Source organism: Plectropomus leopardus, chromosome 6 (assembly GCF_008729295.1).
Source record: "Plectropomus leopardus isolate mb chromosome 6, YSFRI_Pleo_2.0, whole genome shotgun sequence".
NCBI classification, from domain to species: Eukaryota; Metazoa; Chordata; class Actinopteri; order Perciformes; family Serranidae; genus Plectropomus; species Plectropomus leopardus.
In genome coordinates this window covers 30,086,121-30,102,876 of record NC_056468.1, presented here as the reverse complement: position 1 = coordinate 30,102,876, position 16,756 = coordinate 30,086,121, and the positions used below count along the sequence as shown (strand labels likewise).

Below are 16,756 nucleotides of genomic sequence, written 5' to 3'. Positions count from 1 at the left end.
TTATTATTTATTTTTTAAAACTTATTTTCAGTTAATGTACATTTTACTAACCTCTTGCCTTTTTTGTGTCATTATGTGCTTTTTGTGTCATTTCTTTTGTTGCTCATGACCTTCTTGAGTTTCTGAAAGAAATCAAGCCTTTTACCCAGGTTTCAAAGGGTTAATGCCAGAGAGAAGTAATGTAATGTATCGATTGCTTTGTGAATTTGATGTTTTTGATTTTTTTGTCGATTTATCAGCCTAATAATTTAGTCTGATGTCTCAAAAAAAATAAATCTTAAACTTGAAAATGAGTGCTGGCGTTAAAAAACTACAAACCAGCAAGTACTCGTTACGTCATCACTAGTGGACGAAACATCTTGTACACGTGAGAAGCTGCTGTAAGTGAGCCGCAGCTGACAGCGCAGAAACATGGCCTCGGACGATGCTTTTAAAGTAAGTCTTCCTCCTTGTTGCAGGTGGTTTGTGGTTGTTTCCGTGTATTTGAGCACCGCTTTACTACTTTTTGAATGAAATCACGCGCGATGGTGACGCCATCACCGGATACTCGTGGCGTGTGTGTATGTTTCGCAGGTATCCTCGCTGAGGGGGAAAGTGACCCTGATCACGGGGGCCAGCTCGGGCATCGGGGCAGGCACCAGCGTCCTGTTCGCCAGACTGGGAGCTCTGCTGGCTCTGAACGGCCGCGACGTGGAAAACCTGAAAAAAGTCGCCCAACAGTGCAGCGACTGCGGCGCTGCAGAGGTGAGTCTCACTCGCACTTTAAACGAGGCAGGCATGTTGACACTGTGCTGGCGTTTCGCTTGATCCTGGTCTGTGTGGACCAGGAGAAGTCTTTATGTGAAGCGAAACGTTTTACTCTATAATTTCAATGTGCGTTTGGCATGACGTCCCCTTTGTACAAATACACAAACTTTTAGCAGGGTGGTGCTTCAGATATATGTGAGAAGAGATATGCATTGGTTTCTTTTCATGTAGAAATTCTTCCTGCACCCATAACACTCACTGCTTAACCCTCTTGTTGTCCTTGGGGTCAGTCTGACCCCAAATTAAATCTTTTGACATCAAAATGTTTTTTTATACTTATGCAAACAAGGTCTATTGGCCCTAAATTCCAAAACAAATGGAAGATTGTGTGTTAATGGATTGGACTGAAGTAAGACTAAAGATGTGACACAGAATTGATTGACAATTTATACGTTATGCTTTAAATAACAGTCAAAACAGGGCGGGGTCATTTTGACCCCAGAGGACAAAAGGTGTGTGGCAATCATGAGGACATAAGGTAGGCACACACACCTTGAGCTATGTAAGTTCATATAAACATGTAGGTTTTTATTTTGATGAACATATGAGCTTTATAAGAGGTGTTATGGTTCTCGCTGACTCAGCAGGTAGAGCTTTGGGAGGAATCATTGGTGTGAGTACAAATCTGAAGGATATGAGTTTCCAAACATATTTGAAACTTTTTCAAACATGTCCTGTACTTTATTGCTGTGTGAGGGTTCGAGGTCTTATCCTTTTCTTTTGAATCTGTCGAGAACAATGCCATGACATACTTTTTGGGAACCGTGTGAGGCTCGACATCATTGAAAATGAGGGCTTGCCCTTAATGATTCCTTGAGATTTAAGTAAAGGTTTAATGAATATGTATATTTTTATATTTTCAACTTTATTTAGAAAATAAAGTTCAAACAATGAGTCATACCAGTTCAAAAACTTAAAATACAGAGGTGACATGAGGCAATGACAGAAAGTAAGTTAAGAAAACAGCAGAAATGGGTGACAAACTTCTTTGAATAGTAATGACAGATGACGCTCCTTAAATAAATAATTCTGGGTAAATTACAGAAATGCATACCTTTTTTGTTACAAATTTAAGAGATGTGAAATAAAAATATACCAGTTAGAAATAACTCAAAGGGGTTAAATAAGAGATGAAATTTCCTCAATAAAATAAGGAGGTTGACACAATAGTACATAATAATGCATATACTATAATAATATAATACATGTCATTTCTTATCTTTACATTCAAAGTAAGTAATGACATTTTACATCTCGTTAGTGACCCGATTACTGAATGAAAGCAGACTTCTGTTTACTTAAACAGAATTTATCAATAGATATACAATTTCAGTTACTCCTAAAGGATTTGCAGTTGTCGCTGATGCAGTGCCTTCTGGTCTCTTGAGTTTAATGCATGACATGGCATGTAGAACATGCACACAACCTGTTATCCAAAAAAAAACCTAACCTGTTATTAATTCAGCGTTGCAAACACGTTTTTGAGCCCTTTATTAAAATGCAGAACACACTAAAACATCGAGCGTCTCTGTGTCTGTTAGCCTCTGCTCGTTCCCGGAGACCTGACTGATGAGGAGACTGTGAAGAAGACCGTGGAGCAAACTATCGCTCACTTCGGCCGGCTGGACGTCCTCGTTAACAGCGCCGGGATCCTGGCCATGGGCAGCATCGAGACAACAGACCTGGCTCAGTACGACAGGGTCATGAACATCAATGTCAGGTAGGATTTCAGACACCTGACATCGTTACATCATAGAGGCGTAACATTGCTGAGTCGCTGGGATGTTTTCAGATGAGGTCGCTCCTAAATGTAGCTTTTAATTGGACGTTGGCAAAAGTGATGTCTATTAAAAAAGGACTTTGGATAGATAAATATGTTTTAATAATCTTTTTTTTTAGTTATGGAATGTCTATTATTTTTCAGTTTCAGTATTTTGAAATTTTTACTTATTTATTCAGTCAAACATGAACAAACTGACATTATTGTTATCTGAACTGAACATATCCACAGGCCTCTGGTGGCTACGCAGTCTTAGACCCAAAATAGTCATTTAGCAACAGCGGTGCTACCAAACCCCGAGTCATTACAATGCAGCATACATATTAAAAATCAGAAAAGGCTGTCCATGACCTCTTGACCCGAGCTAACGTGTTCATATGACACAATTTCTAACATAGCTTCCGTCCATTTTTCAAAATCTGGAGGGGATGTAGTTTATTCATTTCTTGAGAATATGCAAATCCTCCTTACAAATCACATCACTGCACAAACTGTGTGTGCACACAAAACCGGCAAAATTTAATAAGCCTAAACACACACACACACACGCACACACATCACAGCGCACACATCCAGCATTAATGACATGAAACGGACATGAATGTCCCCTAAATGTCGTTTCATATTCCAGATCTGTGTACCACCTGACTCAACTCTGTGTTCCCCACCTGATCAAGACCAAAGGCTCCATCGTCAACGTTTCCAGTGTCAACGGACAGAGATCGGTGAGTATCACGCTGCTGGACACGCATTTAAAACCACACCTGCCAACATGTCTTTTTGTCTCTCTGCAGTTCCCTGGTGTGCTGGCCTACTGCATGTCCAAGTCCGCCATCGATCAGTTTACACGTTGTATAGCACTTGGTGAGTGAGGCATTTTTTTCCTCCATATACTGTAAGTTCAGTAAAAGTTCACAATATAAATGACATAACTTGTTTTTATTTCAGAGTTAGCATCAAAGCAGGTCAGGGTGAACTCTGTCTGGTAAGTGTTTCATTAAAAAAGGATTTCTATTTATTGATATTCAAGTTGTGGATGTTTACAATTAGTTAACACAAACCCAGCGAGTTTCTGATTTAAAAAGCATTGGTTTCAGTTGTTTGTGTTGGAAATGACCACATTTTGTGTCTCTGTAGCCCTGGTGTGATCATCACAGATGTCCACAAGAGAGCAGGACTAGACGAGGAGCAGTACGCTCAGGTAACGTCACGCCAATACTGCACAGCGTCGTTTCCACCGAGAAGTCTGATTCAGTTCAGCTCGCTACAGATTACAACAGTTGTTTTGTGTTTACTAATTTTCATAGTTTTCAGGCTGTTTTTCCTGTGTGGGTCATTTCTTCTTGCATTGCTCTTTGCTTTCTTTTGAAGTTTTTGAAAAATATCAAGGCAATTTGCACAGGATCCAAAGGGTTAAACTTATTAAGATTCCCAGAGGAAAACGAAAGGATCTGATCACTGATGCCTCATCCGGTCTATAAGCTTTGCAGATGACGTGCAAATATTCTCACATCGTGTCCAGTTATGGCGAGGTTTAAGGGGACTATACCTGAAGTTTTTGGTGGAAACGCAGCAGCTCATGTCGCCACTGAAGCTGATTTATTCCTTCAGAAGATTCGTCCACAAGTGCCGACACAAAAGACAAAAGTAACACCTTGTGTCCGTCTTTTTCACCACCAGTTTCTTGCAAAGTCTAAGCAGACCCACGCCCTCGGTCGACCAGGGGAGGTGGAGGAAGTGGCCCACAGCATCGCCTTCCTGGCGTCAGACGCCGCCAGCTTCATTACTGGAGTCAACCTGCCCATTGACGGGGGTCGCCACGCCATGTGCCCACGATAAGATCATGTATGTAAAGATCCAGAAGTTTGCTAATACAGTGCTTTTAACCTCTCAAGTTTGCCTGTGTTTCTGTATCAACAAGCCTCCTCCTGCTGCTAAAACTGATCAGGGAGGGAAAGTTGTCTGGAAAAAAAACCCAAACAAGACATTACTCGAAGGACACAATTTTTCTCCATGTTTACAATGGCGCTAGCTGTCAGCGTTTGACAGTCACAGGTGTGAAATGAATAGAGTGAAGCTAAAACGCAGCACCACAAGTAGGCAGTTTAAATGCATTTTATTTTCTCACTTTGCTCTTTGATGAAAAAAAATTGAAAGCTGCTTATCAACAAAGGTTTCAGACTTTTATTGAATTACCTGTTGAGTCATTAGACTTCATTCATGCAGCATAAAACGTCGGTACAGACCGAACACTGTGAGCTCCTGTACCGTGGTAGTGTTGCGTTGTGTATTGCAAGAAATCCTCTGAGTTTGTTAGATTGGCGGGACCAACCATGATTGCTGCACCTTTGAGTGAGAAATGCATAAATAGTAAATAATAAGGATGGTAATGTCCTAAAAAATACAGTTGATCGTCTAGGACAGTGTAATGAGAAAAACACATACAGACTGTTGAATCCTTAAAGCTCCAAAAGTGTGATAAAATGACGTTGATGCCTGGTGTTGAAGTGGAAAGCTAATCAGAATTTAAATAAAATTTAAATAGAATCCACCGTAGATAATAAAGGTTGCATTATTATAGACATTTACATTTTGACAGATACAACAGCTTAACTTATAGTGTCAGACTCAGTGTCGGACAGTACAAAGAATATTGAAAATGTTAAAATACTACCTTGAAAATATAATTTAATGGGTTTGGCCTGCGTGTATTTTTTACAATCTTCCCTTTTTTCCAAAAAAGCACAGACATAGCTTTGCTGAGAGCTGACTTGAGTTTATCATAAAGAGTGTCAACTGTTGCAGCACCAGGTGTCACCTCCGTGTCATCCCAGATTATATCAGGTAACGTCTTGTTTGCTGCGAGATGAGAGGCGCAGTACGAGGTAGCATCTTGACACACTTTTTCTCGGTTCACACTGTGGAAAGCTTTCGATCCATTTTAGCACGGAAAGCACCACACAGCAGTTGTTTGTGTAAGGAGATCTGTATAAACGCTGCGTCTCTCAGCACCGGACAGTTATTAGAGGCTCAAAAAGACTTACCTGGAGACAGTACGCCTGTGTGTCTGAGGCGCACTGTGTACCTGAATGAGTGATATGATGATACTGTATATGCCTAAAGGCCCGTGGAACAATAACTATTGCACTTTATATTACAATATACAGTACATATACATGTATAAATAATACTTAATCATTAAAATAGGAATCGTTGCAGTTGCAGATGTAACTGTTCCATATTTCTGTACAGATCTTTTTTGAAAAACATTTTTGAAGATTGGGTATCGGACCGTGAAGAAAATATGATACAACATGGTCCGAGAGATGACAGAATGAGACGTTCATATTACTTCCTTCCAAAAGGGGCCTTCAGGTCTTGTATCTCACTAACAAGTCTCTGAAAAGGAGCTTATTATTGTTTTCCATAGGCTGATTAGTGCTAGAAGTCTCTGCATTTTCACTGGGCCTTCTCTCTCTGGCGCCCCCTCCTGTTTCTGCAGTCCGAGCATATTTTGCGGAGAGAAAATAGGGGTCTGTTGTTCTGGAAACAGAAGCATTAGTTCCCCCCCCCGTTCATCCCTCTCCATGCAGTCACTCCTTTGAGGAGCACTCCCCTCCTCAGGGCTCTATAGGAAGCACACGGGTCCAACCTCGAGGTGATAGCGTGCGCCAGGTTCTGTGGTCGGGAGGTTGTATACATCCAGGATGGGGAGTAAGTTAGGGTCCTGGGTCTGGAAGATGAAGTGGGTCTGATGCCAGCGGCCATCTTTGATCTGAAAGCGAAATATGTCACATGTGGAGGAACAAAATTAAGTCAGTTCTCAGTTATCTCTATTGGTTTTTCAGCTTTGCAGATAGTTTTGATTTTTGGTAAGACACACTTAGATATTCAGCAATGCCCCAGCACATTCAGGGGGAAAAAAGACTGATAACAAGTAAACGTCAGGGCTGCCCTTTAAAAATGGGAGGCTCGACTCATCAGTCGAAGACACTCTGTCACTGAGATTGCTTAAAGTCGAGCAGTCGTTTGTTGTTGGGTTTTTTTTTTCGTGGTGTATTTGTGGGGATGTTTTGGTCCAAAGATTTGCTCCGGAGTGAGTGCGCTTTACTTTGACGTTACTCTTTGCAGTGGTAGACATGCAGGCAGCGGCATGGAGGGAGAGAAAGACTGTAATGTAAAGCGATGAAGTGGTGAATTTAATAAGTTGCAGTCTCTGGCTTTTGTTTATCTAGTGTTGGCAAAAAGTGTTGTTGCCCATTTGTCATCTGATGTCAGCGCCGTTACTGTGTTACGTGAATGCCGCTCTGCTGAGCCCGTTAAAACTGTGAAACTTTTTATGGAAAACAAAATGAATCGTGGAATTATTGGTATGGAACAGCCAAATCTGATTCGACTGGCATAACACTGAGTTTGGTACAGCCCTAATAAACATGGATGTGGTAGATTTGAGATATTTAAAAAAAAAAAAAAAAAGTCACTAAGAAACTGGCAAAATGCATTTTGGCAAGTAACAATGAGTTTTTTTACAAAAATAAATCCACTGACCGCCTTTAACACATAGTCTAATCTACTATTGCTCCTCTTTGGATCAGATGGTTAAGTTTCATATATGCCAGAAAAGTTTCACTTCTTACCCAGCAGTCATCCCTGGGTATGAGCGGCTCCAGGAGGTCGCCTGCCCGAATCTTCTCCCCTGACCAGGCCTTAAAGCTCACAGCTCTGGATGAAGGCTGCAGGGAGGGTCCTGCTGCCCACACAGGTGTGTTGAGGCAGTGAATGGTGATGTGCTGCATGGCCTCGGTGCTTAAAAGGTGAATGAAGTTCATCTGGATACGACCCACTCCTACCTCCAACTATAAAACAAGAATATGTGTCTCCAATAGTTATGATTTAGAAAATAGGCATGTTTTTAATGACAATTTGTTCACAAAAATTCCTGACGTAAACATTAACAAACAAACTTAGCTGTTGGCAAGTATTAGTTTGTTTGGTAAAAGAAGCATAATCAGTTTGGGAGTTGATAACAGACTTCTACTCTGTTAGTAATTATAATGAGTTATATCTGTATCACACATTGTGACTTTGTAGAGTGACTTTGTCCTGTTATTTTATTTATTTGCAGGCACTGAGTCTGTCTGTATTTGTGTTCTGTGCTCTGATGTTTCATTGTAAATCTCTTTTGGCTGAAGTAGAACTCCCAAACAAAAGAATAAAAGGAGATTAAGATCTTGGAGCATTACTTGCCAACTAAGCATGCCTTTGATAGTGACTTGGCCAACAGGACTAAATGGGAAGCCTTTAAATTCATAGTGATGATTATCCATCAAAAAAGAGCTACAGTTTATAGCGCAGAGCCAGAAAATGAACAGCTGTGCTCTTTTAATTCATAACATGAACATTAAATTCTAAGCTCCTCTGCTTCTTGAGGAATCCTTTGAGAACATTCTCCACATGCACACAAGCAAGTTTTCATTTGATATTCATCCACTGTCTGCATAACAAACTCCCGAAGTGAAGTCTGGTCTGCATCTAAGTGATGTGAGTTTACATTTCACTGGGTGTTTTGTCTAACTGAAGCAATTCGCAAAATGTAGACTAACCTTCGATACTGTGATAGGTTTCAGGCATGTCTGTCCTCCACCAGTGAAGTTACACGTCACCTCAATAGTGTCGGCAGCGCAGCCGAGGTTTGGGTCGATCCAGTAAGTGCCTGTCAGAGGGTAGCAGCAGAAGAGGGTTCTTAATTAACAGGAACAGAATGGATAAGCGCACTGAAATGACTATGCATTTTGAATGTCTCCCCACCATCGTGCATCCTGTGTTCACAGTTGTAAAGGTCTCGGCAGATTCGTGCAGGGTTGTCATGGTTTCCCAGCGGGTTCTTAAGTTTCTGGATCAGATTGCTGAGATGCTGCAAGGTCTGTAAGATCTCTGTGCTCTGGTCCAACATGGGCAGGTCCATGCTTTGATAGGTCTGCTTTGGACAAAAATATTGGTGTGTATTTTTTATTTTTTTTAAGTCATCTTTATCACATCAGTTAATAACTTTTGACTCAGTCAGATGAGTAATACCCTTTAAAACCACAACAACCAACAGTGACTTTTCATGCACATGTTTTTGGTATAAAAACATAATAGTATAATATTTCATCAAAAACGAAGTTGGTTGGAAAAGTCAAACAACTGTAGCAGCTTTTGCCAATTGCCTCTTTGCATGAAAATCAGCATTGTGATATTTGCATATCCAAAACTTGTTTATATCAAAGTCTTTTATAATGTTTAAAAGTAGCTTCTCCTTTCAATCATAAATGTGGGCGTCTCTTTTAGGCATGCATCTGTACCCCACAGTCTTGCAAACTGTTGGCTAGTTGAGTTGTGTGCAGTGTACCCATGACAACACACAGAGCTGATTGTGAGCAGGCAAGAGGCCGTGTGTCGCAAACTGCAGTAAAACCCCAATTTAGACGCATATTCTGAGTGTGCTGTATACATGTCTAAAGAATGCTCCTAAAACCTGAATCATACCGACATAACCCTCTTGTCTTAGTTGGAAAATGCTTTATTCGGCAAAAGGCCAAATTCTGAATTTCCTAACAGAATATGCGCTTTACATGACCTGTCAGTTATTATGCATGTTGTCAGTGATTCCTTGCAATAGACATAGTCTTGAAAACTAACCTCTGGCCTCAATGAAGCGTGGGAATCAATGATGACTTGAAAAGCAGCACCAAGAGCCTCATTTCTCTACCGAAAAAGACAGCAACACAATAAGATAACAGCAGTCATTTTTCCTTTTGTACGTCACCATCTCCAGTACCCTGACTTGACAAGAAAGAAAAACATACTTACAAGTGAGAGGGCAGAACTGGAAGGACCCTGAAAAACAAAGAGATTTATTTTCTATGCACCATTTATACTGACTCTCATTGGTTGCTGTTTTGTTGTTCTTGTTGGTTCTTTCGTAGAAACACTCAGTGTACGTGTCCTCAGAGAGCAGTTCTGTAAATGCTCATCGACAGTGTTGGTGTGGGGTTCTGCCATTCTCATCCAATATGCAGATTTGCACAGAAACAATCACGAATGCACAGGAAATGAGGCATAAACGCACAGGAAATAAAGCATGTCAAATGCAGAGAAGAAGAGCCCCTGGCTAACAGCTTTTTGAATCAGATCAAAGTGGAAAACAAGCGGGTCCCTAACTAGTTAGATTATTCTCTCAACAACACACTTGAAATGCTTGCAGTTTAACTCGGGTGTAGATGGCCAAATGAGTGTTTACTCCTTAAATGATTTTCCTGCAGACTAGATTTTGCATCCACAGCTGAGTACTGCTTTTTTTCAATGTAACTTTGAGATCTAAAGTATGAAACCCCTTTTTTTAAAAAAATTGCTGCTTTTGAACTTTTATGAATACACAGTAGTGTCAAAATCTCTGAAAAACTGAAAATTAATTAGTGTGTTCTAGTGTTTTTTCCTCTGAAATGTAATCTTGATTTCTAAAAAAAATGCTTAAAGAACCAATTTTAAAAGCTACAATGTGTAAGACATGGCCAGAAGTTTTGTTTTAAAAAAATCCAAAAAATGAAGTTACATTATCAGCAGAATATGAAGAAGTAACAGCTTTGACATAATGCATTAATTTCAATTGTGGAGATAAGTAAAATCAGCAAACTTGTTACTGTTGTAATTTTTTTGTCATAACTGTATTTTCTTAAAGGAATTAAGTTTACGGTGGTCCGACCTCTTTGTGTGGTAGATGTTCTGGTGTGGATGGGGGAAACAGCAAAAATTATTTTAGCCACTTTTAAAAAAAAGTTTACAGTGTACACTATATTTGGAATATTTTTTACCACTTTTCTATACACACCAACAGAAGGGGGCTGCAGTAGACCAGCAGCTCCCATGTTCTGCGAAGTAAAATTACTATTTGGCTGTGAAATAATGGCTTTAGTTACCCATTGAAAACAGCTGCCTGATGGCAAGGTAAAGCTGTAAAAATAATCTACTTTTTTTTTTTGAAGATTTTTTTTTAGATGGGCCTTTTCTTTTGTGGCTATAAACTAACCACTTATGGCAGTGTTTGCTCAGCACCGCTTTATATGATTAATGTGGGGCAGTTTCTACCTGTAAACAACATGTCATCCCTTCTCTCTCCCCCTTTCACACATAAGCTGTCCCATCTAAAATAAAGGCAAAAGCCAGAAAAAAAATCTTAAAAAAATATCTTTGCATTTTCTTGCCCTGCTGTTATTGAGTAGTTGGCTTTATTTATTTATTTATTTTTTATAACTGATGGCTGTAAATCTGGCCAGGCATTACATGATGCACCTTTAACCAAAAGCAGTTCTCATTGCCGATTGTTTTCAGACACTCAGATCTAGACTGATCTACATCAGAGGAAGATTGTTCATTTAGACAAAATGATAAACTTACCGGTGGTCCAGGTGGTCCACGAGGGCCAGGAAATCCCTGAAAATTTGCATCACCACATTAGCTTTCAAATTATTTAGAACTTGGCCTTTATAGAGGATGATGAAGTTAATTCGTTTCTTGTAGTACTGAGCAGCCACAGGCCCGTGCAGAGAATAATGATTAAGCTACAGACGAGAATAAATACTCACCCTTGGTCCTTGCAACCCCTGTTCCAGATGAAAGAAAAAGTAATCAATATTCACAAGTGAACAGTCAATCCCACAATAATAGAATGAGTTTGAGAGCAGACCAGATATTATTCTATCATGCAAAGTGTAACATCGTCTTTGTGAAATCAATTCAATAGAAAGTCTTTATCTATTGTATGTTAAATTGCCCTCTTGCTTCTTTGCAAGTCTGCACTCAGAAATCTTATTTCTACACAGCAAATCCTATTTTCACGCAGGATACTTATACATGAATGTTGGCGTTTTGGTAGTGAGCTTGTGAAATATGCCCATGTATGAGTGCTCAACAAACCCCTTAAAAAGCTTGAGATGAGCATGCAGGCAACATTTATCACCCTGACAGGAATTCCACAGCAGCTAAGTGTCACTGTGAGTGTAACAACAAACAGCGGAGCACAATAGGAAATGAAAAGTGCTGAGGGCAAAGGAGGCTGAGTGGTGTGCCGTCTCCATACTAAGTATCCTATTCTGTGCTCACAGTACAGACAGAAAAGGATTCATCAAAACAGCGCCACGCACCGTCTCCCCCCGACTTCCTTTGTCACCCTGGGGTCCCTGATGGAGAGAAAGGAGACAGAGTATCACTCCATCACTGCCAAAAAAGCAGAGAGAAGTCACATAAAGCTTGGCAGATAGGATGAGATATGAGGTACATACAGGATGACCGCTGGGGCCAATGATGCCAACGGGGCCCAAAGCTCCTTCCATACCCTGGAAAGCAAACGCATGTTAGTGACTGACGACACATATGATGAAGCATCTGATGGTGCGCTGCTTATTTATCATGGGAAGTGAGAGTTCAGTGCATCAGCAGTAGCTGAAATACTGCAAAGAGTTTCAAAACTACCATTAATCTTTGTCTTACCAACAAACCACGTGGTCCTTTTGGTCCCTGGATCCCTGGTGGCCCAATGTCCCCCTGAGGTCCCTGGAAAGACAAATATTTGTCAATTTTAAAAGTTGATAAGATATAGAAAGTGTAAAGGTTAAACTGGTATTGAATTATCAGTGACCTTTGTTGACCTCTGATGGCAACAAAAATGATTAGTTACATTGGCAAATTCCTTTGGGACTGGTAGATGCTGCTCTATTTCCAGCAGCCTTCAAAGAATATACAGGAAGTGACAGAAACAGTTAATGTCCTCTGAGATCCATCTGCAAGCTGCCTGTAGATTGCAGATCTCACTTTGTTTTTATTATCAAGTCAAGATGTGTTCAACAGATTAAACCTTCATTGCACATTTTTAGACTAATAGGCCACAATCTAACATTGAATATTTATTTACATTAATAAGGGGGAGAGAGAGAGGGGAGACATGCAGCGAAGGGCCGAGGCCAGGTTTGAACCTGGGGCCGCTGCAGTGAGGACACAGCCTCTGTACATGGGGTGCTGCTCTATCCACTGAGCCACCGGGCGCCCAAATGTTAAAATTTAAAGAAGATTTGGATTTTCTACAAAAAGCCAATCAGCCACGCCTGTGTCTTGCATTCGGAGGAGAGCAACTGTGGTGCATGAGTCTAAAAATATGCATCCGCCTCCATCTTGTGAGGTTATCGTTGCCTATGTGTGCATTATGTCAGAGTGAGTCAGGAGCAGGTCGGAAAGCAATTCAACCCCCATGTGTTGATTGATTCTGCGCTGCCCTGGTGCTTTATTTTAAGTATCCTTAATTTAGTATCCTTAACTTCCGTAGAAGTAGCATGTAGTGTAGAACTGGGACACAGTTTCAGATTGTATGTTCAGTAACTGTGTTTCCAGCCACTTTCTCTCTTATATATTATAATGTTTTCCATAAGAATAAGGCTGAAGCAAATCATTATTAAAAAAAAAAAAAACCCTCCCCATCACAAATTCAATTGGTTGTTTCTCTGACCAGCAGCCTAAAACTAAAAGGTATTCAATTTGCAATCCCAGTACAGACAAAAAGATCCTCCCATATTAGAAACTGGAACATTTGTTGCAACACAAAAAATTGCTCTAAATAAATTACTTAATTATCCATTCCCTTTTTAAAACAGCACAAGACTGCTTGATAACCGCTTTCACTCGGCTTAATGTGCGTTTCTGGCAATTTTACAAATTACACTCTTTATTAAGGGTATGCTATGCATGAAATGTGGGTTACATCACAGAGCTCAGGTTAAAGCCAATCCCATGTTCACAGTTTGGCTATATTCACTTTTTTTTCTGCACTGTGTCCACAATTTGCATAGCTTGGATGCATGCGGCATCAGTCTGGCACCTCATTGCTACCTTTTAATACAGTTCTGACCTCACCTATGTTCTGCCACACACCTCTAATGACTGAGAGGGATTAAATTTGTTTGAGTCTATAAATTGTTCTTTGAGGAAAACTCTGCACAGTATACCTTAAAGTCTGCATTATTGACCTCAGCCTGTTTCCCTCAGGTGGGTGATTGCCACTCACTCATCCCGTCATTTTAAATGGTGTGATGCTTCTACATTAGTCTGTGGGCAACACCATGCAAAACAGTTCAATGATTGTATCCAAGCAGTAGCATTTTCATAAACTAGAGCCAAACAGCTGCCCCACTGCTTAACGATACATGTGCTACCAGTTTCCATCTACTCTAATATAGCTGTAAAAATTAATGGTTTGCAGCACAGTGCTTTTATCATAATAGTACCATAAAATAACGACATAATTGTAATAATTCTGAGTGGAAAAGTTTATTAAGAAACTAGAGTCAACAGCTGAATCTTTTGTCTTATTTAGAATGTGGTCAATGTTGTTGTTACAAATGTTCACTCCAGGTCTTGAGATGTTTGAACACTTTGTTTCAAAGCCTCCACTTTTATCTGATGACTTTACTCTAATTACCCTTACTCACTGCTTCAGAGTTACAACAATTATCATTAACTCCACTGAACACCAACATAAAGCTCATCTGCTTCACACTCCTGTTCAACTCCCACAGTAGGAAAATATCCAACATCCCCCTCAGGGTTTTAAATTAAAGAGTGAGACTCCAGGAAAGCCTGTTCTGTTTCTTCAGCTGGCAATAATCTATATTGCAGCAGTGCTGTAAGTAAAGCAAACTTATGGCACAGCAGATGTCATGCTGGGACATGTAACAGTAACACATAACAGCTTTCATATCAATTTTTACTGAAGAATAGAATGTCATTTACCTCCAGACCATTTTACACATTTAAACTTCACAAAAAGTACTTCAACCAAAAGGTGAATTAAACCTCAAAAAATTGTTTTTCAGGTCATTTTACAGTCTGAGAGCCACATCACCAGTCTGGCCCAAGAGATAAGGACTTTGTTCAGACTGGAAAATTGAAACTTTATGGGTCTGACTGACCTGAGGTCATCATTTTAGTTGTAAATTGAGCTTAATGGGTGCACGTACCTTTGGTCCAAATAGACCGAACACCCCTGGAAACCCTTGTTCACCAGTATCCCCCTGATAAACAGAGACGAGAATATATGGCAAACTTTATCACTGAACAAGCAAAGAAAATGTCATGTAAAGACTTTTTTTCAGACAAATCGTTGCTCACTGGTTGCCCTTTAGGTCCCTGCTCTCCTTGTTTTCCTGGCAATCCCATCCCGCCAACAGCACCTTTTTTTCCTGATGGACCAGTTTGGCCTGGAAGACCCCTCTCCCCCTGGAAAACACACATAAACACAAATAAACACATGCACATCCTTCTCATATCCCACCCAGTGAACTCTAAACAGACGCCCTAAGCTCATGATCCCTCACTGGCCTCCTACCAATGGACACCGCTTATTAGATTAAGTGGGGCACGTAACCAAGTAGGAAGCACCACTGCCAAGAACTAAACCCTGTTCTCAAGTGTGCTGGTGGCTTCTCCCCTACATCTCTATATTTCTCCTTCAAATCAGTTTACAAACTTTCCACATCGAATGTTGCATTCACACTGCAAGACTTGGTGTTCTATTCACAAATAATCATTCACTTAAATAAATGAAAATAAATTTTAAAAAGTTAATTAACATTTAAACATATTTGGAATGTTGAGTTTGAACCTTATCCAGGGCATATTAGTTTTACAGGCCGCTTCCCTGAGAAGAGTCTGAAGCGCAACTTAAAACACAGTTGAAATGTCTGAAGGTTTAGTTCATTTGGTTAGAGGGCTTGTCTGTAGGCTGTGAGATTATTAGTTCGAACCTCACCCAGGACAGATGAATTAAGCTGTCCAAAGCAAAGAGTTATATTCAAGGTAAAATACAGGTGAAGTGTGTAAAGATGAATTGGCTTGGTCTGTTAAAACACTTATTCATAAACCGGGAGATTACAAGTTCAAGTTCAACAGAACATTTAAAACATGCAATGTGTCTGGAGGTTTGGCTCAGTGGGTAAATCAGGTGGTTTGTGTGCCTGAGGTTGCTGGTTCAAGTCTTATCTGGGACAGATGACATCTGACTTTTAGGACATAAATAAAATAAAATATCGGCTAATATATCTTTCTGCTCTGCTGATATAAGTCATCGATGACGTACCTGCTGTGGACGAGGGCCGCAGCAAAGCATATTTTAGAAACCTAAAAAAGTCAGAGTGAGTTGAAGTGTATGCTATATTACATGAGGTCCCCACAGCGCTCTCCTCAAAGCCAGACTCCATTCAGAAAAACAAACATTTTACATCTCTGAACACAGGAGCTGCTCTACTGCTGCTGAGTTTGGATTCACTGAATAAAACAAATTTAACAATAAACTGGTGGCGCCTGTCTCCAACAATATTAACTTTAGGGCCCGCTTACGCCTGTCGCTCTGCGCACAGTATGCCCTTTAAAAAATCAAGCTCTTCTTGGCAGTTATTGGCAGGGAAAATTTAGTATTCAGTATGTAAAATTTAGGGACAGTCGGTCAATGCAAAGTGAAGTTACAACAGCTTCCTGTTTGGCTGTGAATACCGCGTCACCATGGAAAACTTGTTAAAGAACTCACAACCGTAAAAGTTCTGCACGGACCTTTGATAACTTTTCATCACCAAGGGGTTAAGTTTGCACACACCAAATTTGAAGTCGATTAGATTAATACTGTAGCAAAAGCAAAAGTACAACTTATCGTGCACGTTTAAGCCCTTAAAAGATGCTTTTCATTTTAAGTTTCAGTAGGGCCTTTTCGGCCGCCCTGCAGTCGGTGCTCAGGCCCTAAGTAAGGCATCACTGTGGCTCTAAGGGAGGCAGCACTGGCAGATCAAAGCCTAGTTTGTGATTTCCACTTGATTTTGGCAATAAAATTTGCTGCATTGTAATCTATAAAAACTATGTATTTTAATAGCTTAACAGTAAGTTCTTTGTGAATAAGATAAATAAAATAAATAAAACAGGGTACAAACTGTCAACCTATCACTCTCACCTTTGGTCCAAAGGAGCCTTGACTTCCGGGAAGACCTGTCACACCACTTGTGCCCTGTGGCCCAGATTTGCCAGGCAAGCCCACTTCTCCGTCTTCTCCTTGCTCCCCCTAAACACAAAAGATGGTTGGTGAACAATAGCAAGAGC

At 40.3% G+C, this 16,756-nt stretch overlaps 2 protein-coding genes across 3 annotated transcripts in view; one reads left to right on the top strand and one right to left on the bottom strand.

The window, feature by feature from the left end:
* Positions 1-358: 358 nt before the first annotated feature.
* zgc:101858 (uncharacterized protein LOC449555 homolog) lies at positions 359-16,712 on the top strand. Of its 2 annotated transcripts, XM_042487940.1 has the most exons (9): positions 359-435; positions 574-744; positions 2,349-2,527; positions 3,219-3,312; positions 3,382-3,451; positions 3,536-3,572; positions 3,725-3,788; positions 4,268-4,432; positions 16,624-16,712. In XM_042487940.1, the coding sequence occupies exons 1-8, from the start codon at positions 412-414 to the stop codon at positions 4,424-4,426; spliced, it is 798 nt and encodes a 265-aa protein (XP_042343874.1). In that variant the 5' UTR covers positions 359-411; the 3' UTR covers positions 4,427-4,432; positions 16,624-16,712. The 2 variants fall into 2 exon arrangements, with proteins under 2 accessions (XP_042343874.1, XP_042343873.1); XM_042487939.1 differs by lacking the exon at positions 16,624-16,712 and having other exon boundaries at positions 4,268-4,481.
* col27a1b (collagen, type XXVII, alpha 1b) overlaps positions 4,671-16,756 on the bottom strand; it is a 109,884-nt gene continuing 97,798 nt past the window's right edge. The window contains exons 48-61 of the mRNA XM_042487941.1: positions 16,611-16,718; positions 14,783-14,890; positions 14,632-14,685; positions 12,116-12,178; positions 11,908-11,961; positions 11,770-11,805; positions 11,212-11,229; positions 11,024-11,059; positions 9,440-9,466; positions 9,269-9,334; positions 8,396-8,564; positions 8,191-8,300; positions 7,225-7,443; positions 4,671-6,362 (exon numbers count right to left, since the gene is read on the bottom strand). Of these exons, the coding sequence (XP_042343875.1) occupies positions 6,216-6,362; positions 7,225-7,443; positions 8,191-8,300; positions 8,396-8,564; positions 9,269-9,334; positions 9,440-9,466; positions 11,024-11,059; positions 11,212-11,229; positions 11,770-11,805; positions 11,908-11,961; positions 12,116-12,178; positions 14,632-14,685; positions 14,783-14,890; positions 16,611-16,718 (1,215 nt within the window). The 3' untranslated portion in view covers positions 4,671-6,215. The remainder of the gene's footprint in view (positions 6,363-7,224; positions 7,444-8,190; positions 8,301-8,395; positions 8,565-9,268; positions 9,335-9,439; positions 9,467-11,023; positions 11,060-11,211; positions 11,230-11,769; positions 11,806-11,907; positions 11,962-12,115; positions 12,179-14,631; positions 14,686-14,782; positions 14,891-16,610; positions 16,719-16,756) is intronic.